The 17,426-nt window shown below is 37.0% G+C and overlaps 1 protein-coding gene across 8 annotated transcripts in view; it reads left to right on the top strand.

The window, feature by feature from the left end:
* The window catches only part of pdm3 (POU-domain protein pdm3), a 127,517-nt gene that overhangs the window by 22,111 nt on the left and 87,980 nt on the right, over positions 1-17,426 (top strand). For all 8 annotated transcript variants that reach the window (XM_013308926.1, XM_013308922.1, XM_013308920.1 and 5 more), the window contains one exon: positions 5,808-5,905. In XM_013308926.1, the coding sequence (XP_013164380.1) occupies positions 5,831-5,905 (75 nt within the window). In that variant the 5' untranslated portion in view covers positions 5,808-5,830. The remainder of the gene's footprint in view (positions 1-5,807; positions 5,906-17,426) is intronic.

Here is a 17,426-nt window from a genome sequence, read left to right as displayed (position 1 = left end):
TAACATCATGCTGTTACCAAATAAACCTTGTCAATTTTAACACATAAACAACACTTTGATATACACCTATTAATTTCATTCACCACATTAGAGGAACTGCAGATGAATTGCCCTTTAAGAAATTAATAAACGGTCTCCCTTATTCGTAATTTCCCCAATCATATGTCTTGTATCACACAGTTTAATTTAATTTCTTTCATGTTGACACGGAGAATGTTACGTATAAGTATACAAGTATACGTAACATTCTCGTACGTAGGGTACACTGGTAAAGGTAGGCTTAGGAAGAGATGGATTGGGTGAAAGGTGACATGATAAGATTGAAGTGACGGTTGAGATGATGGTAGATAGATTGATATTTTTAAACAGTATTTGTTAGAATCATTTGCCACGAATGACGTGCTTTCGTTACAAAGTCCAGTGTCAGAATGAATAGTGAGGGGATATAAACGTCGACATTTTAGTAAGACTAGTGTTAATACATTGTCACATTTTCGAATTTTCTTCCTAACAATATGGAGACGGAAACCACGTGTTCTTTTACGTAATTGGAACTAGGTTAGGGAGATGATAGTGATACAGATTTTATCGATGTATCAATTTGTTAATTCGATTGTTATTATTTTTTCTCTAAAAATATAAAAACTCTGCGGAGACGGGTGCGGGCGCGTGCGTGAGTGCCCTCAGGGCGCACTCGTCGTACAAAAGCTCTCGTCATTGCCCTTCCACGTCCCGCGATCACTTATTATATCCGAACTCTATTGTTCTAAAATTATATTCACGCGGGAAAGTCAATTGTGCGAACCCGCTTTATATTTTTTAAAATACCGCCTCGCTGTTAGAGTAATTTCTAATTTTTTTAATTCGTTAGTAAAGGTGTAATGTTAATTATTGTGTTGTAACTTGCTTGTGACAAATGCTTTTGACGTGGTTACAAGTTAGTTATTCAGCGTATCATCATCTCAAAGGCCGGCAAAGCGTCTGAGGTTCCTCTGGTATTGCTGATGTCCATGGGCTTCGTTGAACACCACGGTGTTTCCGCTGCTCGTTTCCCCCCTTCTGTTATAAAAAAAATAGAAACAAATTTTTTTGTATGATAGTTTAACCTCTGATTTATTGTTTAATGGTTAAACAAAAAAAAACACTTGAGTAATATGTTTACTTAATTTTGAGATTATATTATGATCAATTTTTCTTGATAAAAAACTATACAAAGCGAATTCTAACAATGAATTGTATAAAGAACTCAATAATTTTAAACTTTCACACCGAGTCAGAATAAATAAAAGATTTATCAAAAAGATATGCGAATAAAATTTATATTATCCGGCCGTCAGCGTATAATCGACCCTAGAGAATTAGAAATCAGCTCGCCGCCATCGAAAAAAAAATATAATTATAAAGCGCGCGTAATTCTAATTTCGAATTCAAATTAAAGCCGCCTAATGCGCGGGAGCGAGCCTGTGAAAAAAAAGAGTTGACGAGTCGTTCGCGGAGGGTGGTAATTTTTCATTAATTTAAGTTCACCCTGTTTTGTTTGCTTTTAATCGCATTTCTAATTAATCCCGTCGAGAATAACGTGACAACTGTCGACTATGGCGGCGGCCATTTTATTTTTTTCGCGAGCCATAGTATATATAGCGGCAGATGTCGGCCGATTTCCATTTGTTTTTGAGATTAATGATTCGTTGCGATTGTGAATTTTTCCGGCCTCGGCTTTTGTTGTTTTAGAAGCAATTTGTCCGCTTACTTTTGTCGAGAGGCATTCGTTAAAGCCTACACCGATCATGTCGGTGTTGGCCGAATAGAAATACAAAAGAGCTCCGATCTCCGGTTCCAAGTTAAAATAATCTGTTTTAAGTGCCCGCTTAGATCGCTTACTCGGTTCATTTCCCTTTTAAAGTTGTTGTGGATTTAATGATCAGTGTGAAAAACTATTCGGTAGCTATTTTTAAAAAGGTTAAAGGTGTCATTATATATTTTAACGCCAATTAGTCCCCGAATGGTTTGTGATTTAGTAATTTTCTAACAAGATGGTTTGCAATTCAACCTACTATTTCCCACCTAGTTTGAACGAAATAACTATTGAAAATTATATTTGAGTTTAATCTTAATATAAATCAGATATATGTATGATCAGTTTACATTCCAGTCTGGTAGAGAATAGGATCTTGGAGACTAACGCAATCAACGCATCGCCGGGATGGGTTCCGAATGCACTCGTCTGACGCAGAGGTGTGCGGTCGCGCGGGTTGCGGGGCGGGCAACTGCCCCCAGCAACGTGCAAGCCAATGGACCGAATGTTGTGACACTATTTAGAAATTTTTCGAAGAAATTAAAGATTTCAATGTATTTTTTTAATTACATGCGATTATAGAAATATCTTCGATTATTCTTCAACCAAGTGTGATATTTAATTTATTGGAAACGTGTGGCTGAAAGAAACTTCAAAATGAGCCAAAAAAAAAAAAGTTTTCCAAAGTTTTATTTAACACTAGCTGTCGCCTGTGACTACCGCGCGGATTAAAAAAAACTTAATAAGAAGCCTATATGTTCTTCCAGAGTATGTTCTACATCTATGTTAAATTTCATCAAGATCAATTGAGCCGTTCCACAGATAGCTTCATACAAACATCCATCCATCTAAACATTCGCATTTACAATATTAGTAAGAAGTAAGATAAGATAATGTAGTACATAAAAATGTTGCTTAATATAGCATAAAAATTCAACTATAAGATACTATATTGATAGACTCCTATGCTATAATAATTAAAAATTTATCTCAAATACGGAAGGTTAAGACGAGAACACACAACCAATCCAAAACATATTATATAACTAAACTAGTATGTATATTGTCACATAAAAACATAGATTTATACACTATAGGCGAGGAAATTGTTTAGTGCAAGGTATACACATGCCAAAACTATGTCGTCGATGCCGAGCCTTAAGGCTGCCTTACATATTACGTGTCCATAAAGCCAGTGCCTTTATCGTTCGCAGTACACTATAAGTGTCTGCCGCCTGTAAATTTTCGCAACGGCGATCTGCGGCCGGTCTTTGTACTATTAATTTGTAATGTCCACCTCGTCCCGCTCGCCCCCTAGCCTCGCCTAGATGCATCGCCCGGCTATACGAGGTGTAGCTACTGCGGATAAGTCTGACGCCTGACTGCGGTTTACGATAAATGTTGTCTATTCCTTGATAAAATATATCTTAAAAAATATGTAAAGAAGAAAGATTATTACCAAATAACTTATAAATCTTACTTCTTATTAATATAAATACGAGTGTTTAGATGGATGGATGTCGCTGAAATTTGGCAAAGACGTAGAATATAGTCTGGAAAAACACACAGGCTACTAATTAAGTTGTTTTCGTTTCCACGCGGACGTAGTCGCGGGCGACAGTTTATACGCAATTTATATCTGCTCTTTTCCTGTATTTTCTGTTCAGCTGATCTAATCTTACTTGTTAATTATACTTGTTACAATAATACATTAAATTAAAATTAGGTCCGAGTCAAGTAATATGCAGCTGTAGAAAAATCTTTATCGATATCTCGAGACATGTCTCACACATTAACGTCGTGTGGATCCTTGCCGATCTTCAATGGGGGGCCCGCGTTTCCGATAGGATTAAGCCAGACTTACTGCTCGGTCAGAACACGGCGCGACGCAGTAACCTCCCCCCTCAGCCCAGCCCCCTCTCAAACCTAACCTCCCCCCCTGCCGGCCGCATTAGGAGCAATCATATTCGACGGCTGCTACGTTTTGGCATCAGTTCGTGTTGCTTAGGCTGGGGCTATTTGCAGAACAATGATTGGTGGTGTCTTACTTTGTAAAGGTCGATAAGGTTCACTATCGCTTGCTTGGTATGCCGAGTTGATTGGAGTGGTAACGTCGAACGTATTTGTTTATGTTGAGATCTTGCTTATCTAAGTGTCGTTTGTAGGACACTTGAATTAAAATAATTCTCAGTTGTATTCTACTTTTAATGAGTTTACCGCCTTTTAATTGACCACTGGACATGTGGACTTCTACCAGAGTAAATAATAGGGGAGACTACAATATTTTGGGACTTGATTTTCTGTTTAAGATTAAACAATTCGAAACTATACTATAACAAGACACATTAAATCGGAAACATCTTATCGAAGCACTTAAATACATCGTTATTAACCCGACGTATTGTTACGTGTCTGATACGATAGTGTGTAGCCACCTTTATTTGCATTAAATAAATTCTTAGACAGTATTACAACAGTATTACTGAACAAGAGTTTCCAACAAACCTAAAGCCAGCGACACACCTTCAGATTTAAATATACGTACCAAAAAATTTGGACTGTCCAATTGAATCGTGTGTAAAATTATAACTATCACTTAAACTGTATAGAGGGTCTATTACGAATATTTGCGATATGCGTTTTCATAAGATCTTAAACAAGATATGTCAAAATTTGTATGAGATTTTTCTTTGTACTTTAAATTTTGCCGATGACGATAAGAAATACTTTCTCACAAGTTTTCGTGCTAGCCCATCTGTTATTGTTTACATACGTTTATTTTAACTGAATCGTCCGACTGTACAAATAGGAATGCAGTTAAAACTAAAGGTGTGTAGCCGGCCTTACCAAACAGTGGTTTCCAATAAACCTAAGTATATCACGCGAATGTTTGTTTACGTATACATATTGAAACATTTAAGCGTAATTTCCACGAAACGATCAAGATGAGATGAATATATTTGTTTCTATAACAACGATTTTCGTGGGAAATTAACTTAGGAATATGTAGTGTTAGATTTGAAGATCAAGCATCGAATCTTCTGCGAAATCTATTTCGAATAATATGATTTGAACACAGCAAATTACAAATATTATTATCGTCATCTTTGCGTCATTCTTTCTTGGTTCTAACTTCTATCAATATCATCAACCTGTCCTTATCAATCGACACAGTATGTACTCCTCCATAAATTTTTATCAACCTCATATCTGAATTCACCCCCTTCTTACTCATATCCTCTTTCAAACAATCCATCCATACAATAGCATTAAGTACAATATAATACTGTCATACAAGTAAATCTGTTTTAAAAAAAACTAATCTTTAATTACAACTACTACTGATAAGAATCTAATAATATTTGTCTTGAAATTCTGGGTAGCCAGGTACAAAATAATATTACAAAATTCCCTTTAAAAATGCTCTTTTAAAAATTACTTGGAATCGTTTAATAGTTAAGCTAGCTTACTGTAGATTTTCCATCCATAATCTACACTAAGCGGTATCCTTAGTGATCATAAATGTTTTTGTATGGCGCTTACTCGAGACGGTCTAGCGACACGCACCCTCTCGATACGGTGGCGGGGCAGGTAAATAACGCGCGGGGATTTCCTTCTAAATTCCAGTAGACGCGATTCTTGACCTATTTGCGGCATCACGTTGAGGCAGGTCAGGTATGGCGGCCATTTCTTTCTTTAGAGGCCGCTCTTCACTCGTCATATGATTTACTTTTACACGTTTATTGAGAAAAATGTCTTGTATTTAATATAAGGTATGAATTCTCTGGAAAATTATAAAAGTGATTGTTTTTTATATTAAGAATAAAAACTCTTAGATATTTATTTTTATTAATTGTTACTACGTAACAACACGGAAGGCGTAATCAATTAGAATTAACTGTGCTCTACATCTGTGCAAAATTTCAATGAGATCCGTTTAATGATTCTCGCTATTCATCCAACGAAACCTTCGTATTTATAATATTAGTAAAAATTTTTGTGTGTTGTGCAGACGAGTCGGGATGCGAGGCTGACATGCTGGAGGGCGCGGAGCTGGGCCGGCACTCGCCGCCCCGGCCGCAGCAGGAGCCCATCAATCTCAAGAATGAGGTAAGTTCATCACAAATCTTCTCATCGCCATTTTTAAAGTCACCTTAACTTTGGTTTCCAATGTAATGAAACCAGTTCTAGATACAGGCTGACTTTATTTAATAGTTAACTTAACAATTGCCCTTATCCTCCCCTATTGAGTTCCGTCATCAAACGAGTTAACAGAGTGCCAAATTTTAACGTTTCCATCTTGATGGCTGGCATTCCGCAACGACGAGGTTTTAGCGTTTTTACTTCGTACAGACGCGTTGTAGAATACTCTGTCCTTAGCGGTATTTCCAAACAGTTAACTTAGGCACTTTCAAAAAAAGAGCGTAGCGTAGCCATGACCGTCGGTTTAATTTGAGGCGATGTGTTGCTCGTTTGCCCCCTTCTCTAAATTAAAGAAAGTTATCTTTATTTCTTTTCGTATTCAACTATTGTTATAAGAATCTATGCGACATTATAAGACTTTAATATTTTTTAAATGTTATTAAAAAGTTATTTTAGTTAGACTACTTTATTTGGAGCGTTTATTACACCGTCTAACTAGAGCGCCTCTTCTCGACACGAGAGGTCGCTGCTGTGCTGGGGGCTACTTGAGCGCCATCCGACTAATAATAACAAGTGACCCTTTACTTTATGTTACTTAAACTTAAAAGAATATCTAATAAGTTTAGAGTTCATAACTTAAATGATAAGATGTGAAGGTAATTTGATGGATATGAGTTTTTATTAACTTATCGAAAAGTAAGTTGGGACTAAGTTACACTTGTTGTTTTAAGAATTAAAGGTATTCTACAAAAAATTTGTTGTTATTTTCGGTCTCCAAATGCCACTAAATATTTGAATGGTTCCACGGTGTATTGCTTTTCATGTTGTACCAGTCATCATGAGTATTTTTTTTATAATGTAAAGTTGTAAGAATTGTCATTAAATTCACCAGTATCGTAGGAAAATAAAAACACGTGGAAGGTGTCAGCAAAGCAATAGAGCGTAGTCATTGTACGGCTCTGCTCAGCACACGTCCACAGAAAATTAAAACATCGCAACAAGGACAAAGTGGGGTGCGAATAAGCACGCTTAATTCTCAAGTGTTGACCGTCGAGTTAGCTCGAACCGTGCGGCTCGGTGCCGGCACCGAACCTGGGACTCAAAAGGTCCGCGATTGCGCCGAAAGACCGAACATCTACCGCTTCGTTAGAGGCCTCCGAAAAAAAAAGTCCGAAGCGATCCGCCGCCGACCAATCGGCGTAGTACCCGCGCAGCCTACTTGCCTCAGAATCTATAGTATCGATTAGTGAGCGCTTTTTTACCCGCACGCACTCACACACCGCCGCGGTGGGGGCATGCCTTTTTAACAATCTTTTTTTCGACCACCCCTCGGCCCCGAAACCGCCATGTCCATTGCGCGCATGCAAAGACCACCCCGCGCCCCACCCCTCATATAGCAGCATTGAAAATGGAATTTCCATGAGTGATGGAGTGTCAAACGGGAAGCAAAAAGGAGTAAAAGAGCATTATGTTAATTATTGAACGCATGCCCCCGCCGCTCCCCGCCGCGCCCCGCCACGCCGTCCAAGTTTAAATTGAATGTCATGTCATATTGTGTCGAGGTCCTCGGCTTGTGTCTCTTCTATTCCGCTCTCTGCTTCCAGTTCGTTAACATTTTTTTCGTACGTGCTTTTTTACTGATTAAACAAGTCCACTCACGTAACTATGCCCTGTCTAAAAGCTGAGGGTATAGAAATGACATTTGCTACAATTAAAATGGAATCCTTACGTAATTTGTTTAGAATTCTTTTTGCAATGTAGGTTTACATTATTATTGAACAATCGACTTGTGTACACTTTGATATTAACAATGAATAATTTGTGAAGTATGAGATTTCTTAAAACGTCTAATAATGGCATCTTAAGAACAAACTTTCGTTCGTTACATCTATAATTTCCATAAAAACATTTAATAAAAAGTATGAAACTAAAGAAAGCAAAGAAATTTAAAAACTTCAAGCGCAATCATTGCTCAAATTTTCATCTCATACAAATTATTAATCGTATTCATTGCATTAGCTAAACGCTCCGAGCGTCGGCACTGAAAAGCAATCGCAACAAAAAAAGAGCTCTTCCGCGCTCTCGAACGCCGGCCTTACTTCCTTTTTAACCCATTCCGCCATTTACCCTTCTTTCTTTTGCTTGTGAGATTTATAAGAGCCACGTGTTTTCATTGACAAGCTCGAAACTTTTTTTAAAAAGTGTGAACACGTTTTTTTTATCAACTTTATCTTTTCCTGTTTCTTTCGAAAACAAATACGTAATACGTAAATGTAACTGGCAGGTTACACAGTCAACTACTTTTTAGAAGTTGAGCATTTCGAACGCTGCATTGTCTTCTTTTTTTTGAAAATTCGGGCATGTAATAAGAACTCGTGTTCTTTTTTTAAAGAGTTCGAGGGGCGTGTGTGGCAGGCGCACGCTTCGACAACGCAGCCAACTATTCAGATAGACGCATTGCTAATGGAAAACCCCCGAAAAATATCGTGGTGGAAAAAAGTTCCCAAAAAAAACGCCAAGCACATTTGAATGAAAATTGAGTGGGGGTGCGCCGCTCGGACCGACGGCCGATCGGCTATTATTATTATTATTACCGGCATTATATCTGCAATTTTTTTCCCGCGCACACAGCCTCGCGTGCGCCATTTTTATTTTTCTTAGTTTTTTTACCCGCGCCCGCCCGCCGCTCGGCCCGCCCCGCAGCCGCGCACACGTACAGAGGCGGATGCGAGCGAACTATGCGATGTCTACAAGTGGACGAACATTTAAATTGGCTCTCATCAAATATTGACTACGTGTAGTTTTTTCATTAACCGGTCGGCTTTTTGTAACCCCGATACCGTTGCGGTTCGATTTCTATTGCTCTTCGCTTTTGATACCGAATGTAATACGGCGTGCTAATTACTTCAAATTCAGACGAATCAGGCGTAGCCTAGCCCAACGAAAGCTTTTTAAAGAACAGCCTGTATATATCAAATTGCGATTACATTAAACTTAGACATTTTCTTGTTCATATAAACCTCCTGTTCTTATAATTGAATTGAGGAATTGATCTGATAAAAGTTCTCTGACCTGACTCCACGTATCTCGGTTTTAAATAAATTATCTGTAATTAAATGTGTCTATTTTAAATAACAATCTTGAAAAGATAAATTTAATTCGATGACATTTAGTATATTTTTTATCACAGAATAAATAAACATTTGAAAGATTTCTAGAGTCCATAAAATTATTCGATACAATGTAATTGTAAAGAAATAACAACATAAAAATGTAGTTTTCCTTTTTAATCCAGTTGATTTGTATTCCTTCAAATGCAAGCAAAATATTTTATTATCTTTCGTACTGAAAAACTTAAATTAAAAATGTTTCTGTAATGGAAATCCTATTGTTTGACTTTAACTTTTATATGTCACACATTTATTGACATAACAGCGTAGATAATTAAGTAGTTCAAAATATATTAGGGAAGTTTAAAAGTAACGCCAATGATCGAGAAATTGAGTAGTAAAAGATTAGCGTGGTTTGGACATGTTATGCGGAGGGATGCGCAAAAAAGCAATGAAGTTGAATGTAAATGGCTACAAAGGTAGAGGAAGACCGAAAAAAGTATGGATGGACTGTATGAAAGAGGATATGCGTAGGAAGGGGGTAGATTCAGATATGAAGGCTGATAGAGATGTATGGAGGAGTACTACATGTGCCGACCCTCACTAAGGATAAGGGCAGGTTGATGGTGATAACAGCATAGAAAAATCCTGTTTAACATCATTAAAAAATGCAAAAAATAATAATTAAAGGGGTGGTGGCGTTGGATGCTTCCCATTTTTTATTTTAATTGGCTTGTAAATTACTAAAGTTGTAGTGAAATTGTTCCTGAGGTGGTTTGCATTTTTTTTATTCGTTCACAACGTAGCGATTTATGTTTTAACACCAACATTGAAAAGATATACACGTTTTTGAGCGTGTTTGTGTCTGTGAGTTTTAACGTGACTATTCAAGACGTGATGACGAGTCCATATTTTCTTTTTTATATCATAATGTGGCAAACGAGCGAGCGGCCACCTGAAATCGCTGAAATAGCGAAGCGACCGTTGCCCATAGACATATACAATTGCATATGCGTTGCCTACCTTTAATCGACGGAGGAGAGATGCACAGAAAGAAAACATTTTTCCTTTCCATGCATGCTTCATCCGGAAAGCCCACTTCCACTTCCCATCCTTTCCTAAGAAGAAAAAGGGTGGGAAGAGAAAGAGGAGTAAATTAGGCCTCCGGGACGCACACTTATCAGACGAAACGCGGAATTGCTTCCACTTCTCGCCTGTCTTCTGTGTGGTCGTGGTATTTCACCGGGCGAGCCGTGCCAATTCGTGCGAAGATGTTAAAGCGGGTTCTACCACTGTTAATAGAGCGTAGAGCGCTTGGTAGTGCAGGGGAAAGTTGAGGGCAACAGACCACGAGGAAGATCGCCCATGAGGTGAATCGGTCAAATCAGAGCGGATGTAGATGTCCCCTACTCCAATGTACTAAAAAAGCAGCGACTAGGGAGGAGTGGCGGCACCTCGTAAAGCGGGTCACTGATACTTGACCACGACCAGTCTGAAAAGACTGTAACGATGAAGAAATTGAAGGAAACACCTGTTAATATTGTTATCCACTTTTCTCTTTGAAAATACTGTCTTATCTGGGTAAACAAAAGTCCAAAGGACCGCGATGTTTCTCGCTTATGAAGGTTTCTCTCTTACAATAGTTTCTCACTTATGGAACCCGTCGGGATCGGACATTCGTCTCGTTTATAGAGATTTCTCGCTTACCCAGGTTAGACTGCAAAATAGTTTAAATTGCTATGTAGTAATTCGTGGTAAAATTCCATAGCTTGTTTCATATCTGATACGTTTTTAATACTTATTTATTTTATAAAAAAAAAGTTCAAAATAACGTGCAAATAACATATGTAAACTGCTAAAGATATTTTTTTACATACTTTAAATAAAATCGAATCAGATTTATCGAATTCGTATCAGAAATTTTAATTCATTTCACTCATTTATCCGACAATTTCCCATCAAACGGTACATTCAATCGAGTGATCGTCTTTTTTTCATTACTTGGGTTTCCATGTCTCTGTGCATATACTACGAGATGCGTCTCTGTTTACATTACCATGGCCCTAAAGCTTTCGAAAATGTTGTCAGTATCAGTTTGATTGGTACTCGAAATGGTCTGTTGATGGAAAGAACTTTGTAAACATACGGCTAGGACTAGATAAATCAATTAGGGATTTGACAACGTAAGTGATGATATTTACAGATCTTTTCATAATATAGAGTTATATTAATGTTAAATGATATTAAAAGTTAAACACTGCACGATAGAGTTCATTTTTAAATTATGTAACTACTCCCTGTTCTGTGTTTTCCTGGAAAACCTTCATCATCATCAGCTCACTATATGTCCCCACCGAGGGGCTCGGAGCCTACCCTAAGTTAAGGGTGATTAGGCCATAGTCAACCACGCTGGCCCAGTGCGGGTTGGTTGACTACACACATATCATTGAATTTCTTCTCAGATATGTGCAGGTTGCATCACGATGTTTTCCTTCACCGTAAGAACGTCGGATAAATGTACATATGTAAATCGGAAATCGAAAAACACATTGGTACATGGCGGGATTCGAACCCAGGACCTGCAGATTGCAAGTCAAGTGCTTGACCCCGAGCCACCAACGCTCGAAAACCTTACTAGTATTATAAATGCGAATGTTTAGATGGATGGATGGATTGGATGAAATTTGACATACATATAGAACACAGTCTGGAAGAAGGCATAGGCTACTAATTATTTTTTTTAATTCCGCGTGGAGGTAGTCGCGGGCGAATGCTAGTAAATAAATAATATAACTGAAATGCTCAAAATACACGGAATAATATTAAAAGAATACCGAGTAAAATATTCATAAGACAAACACGTTCGAAATCAGTTGACAACGCCTGCAGATGTAGGCCCGACTCACACCCGAATTTCGATACACCATGTATTAAGGAGAAAAGGTGATTAAGTTGTAGGTTATAGAGACGAAAATCGCTTGTAAGTAGTCGACGTCTCTTGAGGCAGGGTTGGCGCAAATAAATCTCGTGGCCGGCCGCGGAGGACGGACGTGATTGATCAAAGTCGTTTGTCAGGCTCGCGTGGCGGCGGCAGCCCTGCGCAATTAGCACATGATTCTGGCCGCTCTAATGCGCGCATTTAGTTTTCATTAGAACTGTGTAAAACCCTTGAGGTAACGCTTCCTACCTTTTGAGGTAACGCACTACGCTTAAGGTAACGATTGTAATGTTAAACATTTTTAGTCGAAGAAAATAACAATTTTAATCAACAACGAAAAAAATCTATTTAATATATAATAGACATGAGCTTTCTTTATAAAAAAAATCAAGAATTACTTTATAACTTCCATGTTTAAAATACATTTGAGTTCAAGAAAATGTCGCTATGTGTCGTAAAGTTAGCAAAGCGAGTTCGTCTCGCAGCGCCGCCTAACGGATCTCGAATGAATCACTAAGCATCCGATGTCAGGGTGACGTTTTTGATCAATGGATGTGCGATTGTTCCGCCTGCTGCCTCACTGAAGATGATCGCTCTGAAATAATCAAATACTTGCCTCTATTTCTACATTCAATTTTCAGATATTTATGACTTTCAATATTCAGTCTCCATAGATTTGTAACCTTAGAATAGTAATGCTGATTTTAGTTTTATTAACTTATGTACTTTCTTATGTATTTCTTATGTTGAACTAATGTTATGTTATCTATACATAATAATAATATTGCAGTGTCTGTATGTATACTGAAAAAAAAACACATTTCATACATATGATACATTTGCGTTGTTGTTAACGAAAAAGTAATAAAATAATCTGTCTGTCCGTATGATTGTATGTCCGTGTTCTACGCGATTTTGACGAGTCTTTGACGGGAAGGCAGCTGATGCACGCGGGCTTATTAAACTTTTTTGATTCTGCGATGACGAAGTCAAGGTCAATCGCTATTAAGAATAAACTTATATGTATAAAGATAAGATTGAAACACACATGTTTGGATGGATGGATGGATGAATATTTATTTGAAGGTATCTCCAGAACGGCTGAACGGATGCCTCTGAAATTTGGCATAAATGTAGAACATAGTCTGGAAGAACACATAGGCTACTAATTAAGTTTTAGTACCGCGCGGACGCAGTCGCAGGCAATAGCTAGTCATATAATAATTTCGCAAACCAAGTGTTGGTGCGAATTAAAAAAAAACTTCAAAACAACGCAATGAAGCGCTTGTGCGTTTACGAGCGTAAGAAAATAACTGGGAACCAATTACTAACCGATGAATATTCAGATCCGTTTACGACATAAAAGGGGCACCGTAGCAAGCGATTAAACGATCCCTTGAATGATGGAAAGGACAGGAAGATCTCTGTAGTACGTAGACTGTTAAATTACAAGATGTTCTTGCCTTTACTGGAGGTTGGCCATCATCATTTCGACGCTTATAAAAAATAATTTGTCACCGGCGATTCCGTCTGCGCAGAGTTAAAATGAAATTAGAAGCCTATGTGTTCTTCTACTACTATGTTCTACATTTATAAGGAATTAAATCGAGCTGTTGAGCCGTTTTGGAGATAACTTATAACAAACATCCATCCGTCTAAACTTTCGCATTTATAATATTAGTAAGAAGTAAGGTTACTAGTTAATACATCCGTAAAAACTGTAAAACTTCATTAAATATGTCTTAAAGCTTGCTTCGTTATTCTTATACCTGAACTTATGCAGGCGCGCGTTTGTGATCACCTAATGACGTGTCTCGAGAGAAAAAAAGCGAATCGCAATAAACATTTAAAAAGGGAGATGTCCACATTACGAATGAATTAAAATGCACCATCACGCACATTAGACCCCTATTCCACTAAGGACTAGCCGCGTCAGTTTTCAGCTCGCGAATGCTAACTGTATAAGAATCGCAGCGGTATCGCCAGTCATGTGGCTAGTCGCACTAGTGGAAATAGAGCTTACTACTGGTTCGTCACTCAATTCTTTCTCGTTTAGTACAATACACTTTGGGCCTGCGACGACTTCGACTGATGTTTCGTTTTAAAATTAATTTAAATAATTTTCGATAACTATTTTGTTAGTAAATTTGTTTTAAAATAGTGCTTTTCATTAAATTGAATATTGCAAATTCAATTATTATAAAAGTTCTTAACTAACTTGGCAACTTATGAATAAACTAATTGACCTCCTTTAAGTTTAATACTGCTGTTTTTTTTATTTTCTATAACTATATTTATGTCAAAATAAACACAAAATATACTAATTCTGTATTTGCAGATCGGACACAAACCACAGCCGTGCATTTCCAATAAGTTTTATCGAAACATACAACTTTCATATCTTTATTTGAATGTAATCGTTCATTTGTTTATTTAAACATTTTTCAATATTGTTCTTCATTTTATAAACAAAAGTACATAAGAACAATTTCAAAGCAACAAAAATTTCTACACAAAATATTTATCTATCAATAAACATCGTGATATAAATATTAGTTCTAAAATTACAATTACTCTAAACTCGACGCGGATTTTAATCGACGATTCCTAATATTGGATATTGAAGTTGAAATTTAAATACTCGTTTTCGATCATTCGCTCGAAATGAACGCCGCGTTAACTCGACGGACGGTATTACGTATTGAAAAAAATAAACACTGTTCAATTCCTATCAGGATTTAAAACAAAGAGGCAATATTGAGTGAAGGTTGAGTCTCCGGATGAATGTAATATTGTTGCACCTATCGTAGCACCTAACAAAGGAGCTATTATCACGAGTAATCTCTAACTTAGATTGGTATAACAACCCCTTTGGGGCTGCGTTGTCGCGTACGGCAATGTTGTCTTTGTTTTCCTTTTGATCTGTTATTGCCATCGATTTGTGTTTAATCAGTCTTGTTTTGTCTCTTGTTTATGAACGATTAATTCAATGTACTTTGCAATTGTTAAAAATTGTTAATTTGATGCGATTATCTATATAAGTATATAAAAGAATGTCGTGTTAGTTACATTATAACTCAAGAACGGCTTTACCGATATGGCTGATAATTAGTGAGGAGGTAGCTTAGAGCCAGGAGACGGACATTTATTCATTTTTTTTCGAATGTATGCCTAGAATGTCTCGATTAAATTTAGCATACGTATAGAACATAGTCTGAAAGAACACATAGGCTACACTAATTATTTTTTTTTATATATCCACGCGGATGGTGTCGCGGGCGACAGCTAGTTAATAATAGTTTTTTTCTGAATAAAACGGAGAACGGAGTCCCTGGTTTGAAATAGCTTTATGTAGCATATCGCTATTTTAAGTTTTGCTTAATAATAGCTATGAGGTATGAAAATATATTTGTTTGTGGTTGTATCTAAGATTTGAAGTGCTTAGAATAAAGTCCAGTTAATATTGAGTTGACAACTACTAATTTTTAACTTTATTTTTTTTACACGAAATAAAAAAAAAGACGTTCTTACTCTTGCTACATCTCCATACATACAAAACATCATGATGATAAAGAGATTTTTTTAGATAAACGTATTTTTGCCAAGTTGAAAGCGTCATAAAAACGCTGCGTGCCAACCGCCCGTATGTCGCTCGTGTGTCGCACGCTGCCCATCCTCTGAAAATGGAACGACCGATAAAAAAAGGTAACGAATTATAAAAAAAGACCGCTCGCACACAATCGCGAGCGCGGACGTGTGGGCGGCGGGCGAAATGAAATGAAATAATGAAAAAAATGGGCAAAAAGCAGCACAAACATGCATTGTCCTCGCCCGCCACCCTTAATGAGTGGGGGTGGCCGCGCGCCCCAAGTGCCTGATTACCACCTGATTCCATCAGCGCATGCGGTGCCCGTGAACTGTAATCTGACAACGCGAACCTTCTTTACACATTGTACGAAGAATTAGTCCATTAGTTTGATAGTCGATGTTCATATATCATATTACCCTATCTATTTATGTAAAATACTGTATGCTTTTATAAAATTATTGACATTTTTATAGCTTTTAAAATCTAGAAGATTGATAACAGAAAATCCAAATGATTTAAATAGTACAGTCTAAGATGTAAAATATACAAAATGTATATCATCACATCGTTGTATACCGTACTTCTTTTTAAGTATCGTTTTAAATCGAATAAAACTATTCACGGCGACGAGTTCGCTAATCGATTCATAATCGAAATGGGTCCAATATTAGCCATCAGGAGCAGCGGCCGAAATTAATTTGTTTATGCGAAACAAAGGTGGGCACTGGCTGCATGCATCCATGCCTCGCCTACCTCCCGAAAAAAAAGCGAAAAAAAAACCGCCGAAAAAAGTGGGGGGGTAGGGGTTCCCACACCCCTCCCGCGCGATCGGCATCGGACTTCTTTTTTTAATCGCGTCGCATTCAGCATGCTCGTTTTTGGTAAGCACACACTGCGCGTTGCCTATTTTCCAATTTAGATTGCTTTGTATTACCGTCTGAGCGATGCGCAATAGTTTTTGAGGCTCGTGACGTGTCACTGGCGGAAATTAAATTCTCTGTAAAAATTAAAAAAAAAACGAAACTCCGCCTATATTGTAAAAAGGTTTCATGCAAATTGGAATATCTTTTTACTTAATATTTTAATTTAATTTATATTAAAATCTAAGTGTAATTCGCCTTTAGAGTAAGTTAAATTTTACCTCGTCTTTAGTGACACAGTATTATCTCTTTTTATTTCCAAGAAAATGAGAGGGATACCAACATTTTTGTATATTTCTTTCGGCATTAGTTATCGACAATATGAGAATAAATAAAGTATCTTTAAACGTTCAACCTTCTAGACAAATAACTCGCTTATTAAGATTCTCCAATAGTTAGTAGACGCAATAAATATCACGCAGGCCATTATTATGCGGAACCGCTAATCACAACTTCTAGTTCGACTACAAACACTAGAGACTTAGAAAAAATTATGGCTCCTACGTAAATTACGTAAATTTCTAAAAAAAACGAAAACTATTTGAATGTAAAAATATAATAAGATTCTTGCCGTCTATCTTATTATATATATAAAATTCCCGTGACACAATGCTAGTTACCATACTCCACCAAAACGGATTGAAGATTCTTATAAAATTTTATTAAGTAGGTTGAAAATCAGTTACTATTTTTTTTATCGCGCGATCGAAGTCGCAAGCGAGAGCTAGTTGTATGTCTATTAAGTTCTGTATTTCAAGAACTCCTGTTCGAATTACGAATTCAAATTTTTATAACTTAATAATACTATTAAGTAACGGTCTAATTAAAGTAAAGTAAGGAAGAAAAGAATGATTTTCTTTTCTTCCTTACTATCAAACGACAAAATCTCTAGTATTAATAATATATTCAATAAATCGTATAAGGCGATTTT

The sequence above is a fragment of the Papilio xuthus genome, unplaced genomic scaffold, assembly GCF_000836235.2.
Source record: "Papilio xuthus unplaced genomic scaffold, Pxut_1.1 DF827789.1, whole genome shotgun sequence".
NCBI classification, from domain to species: domain Eukaryota; kingdom Metazoa; phylum Arthropoda; class Insecta; order Lepidoptera; family Papilionidae; genus Papilio; species Papilio xuthus.
The sequence above is the reverse complement of the archived record's forward strand: the minus strand, read 5'-3'. Positions and strand labels throughout refer to the sequence as shown.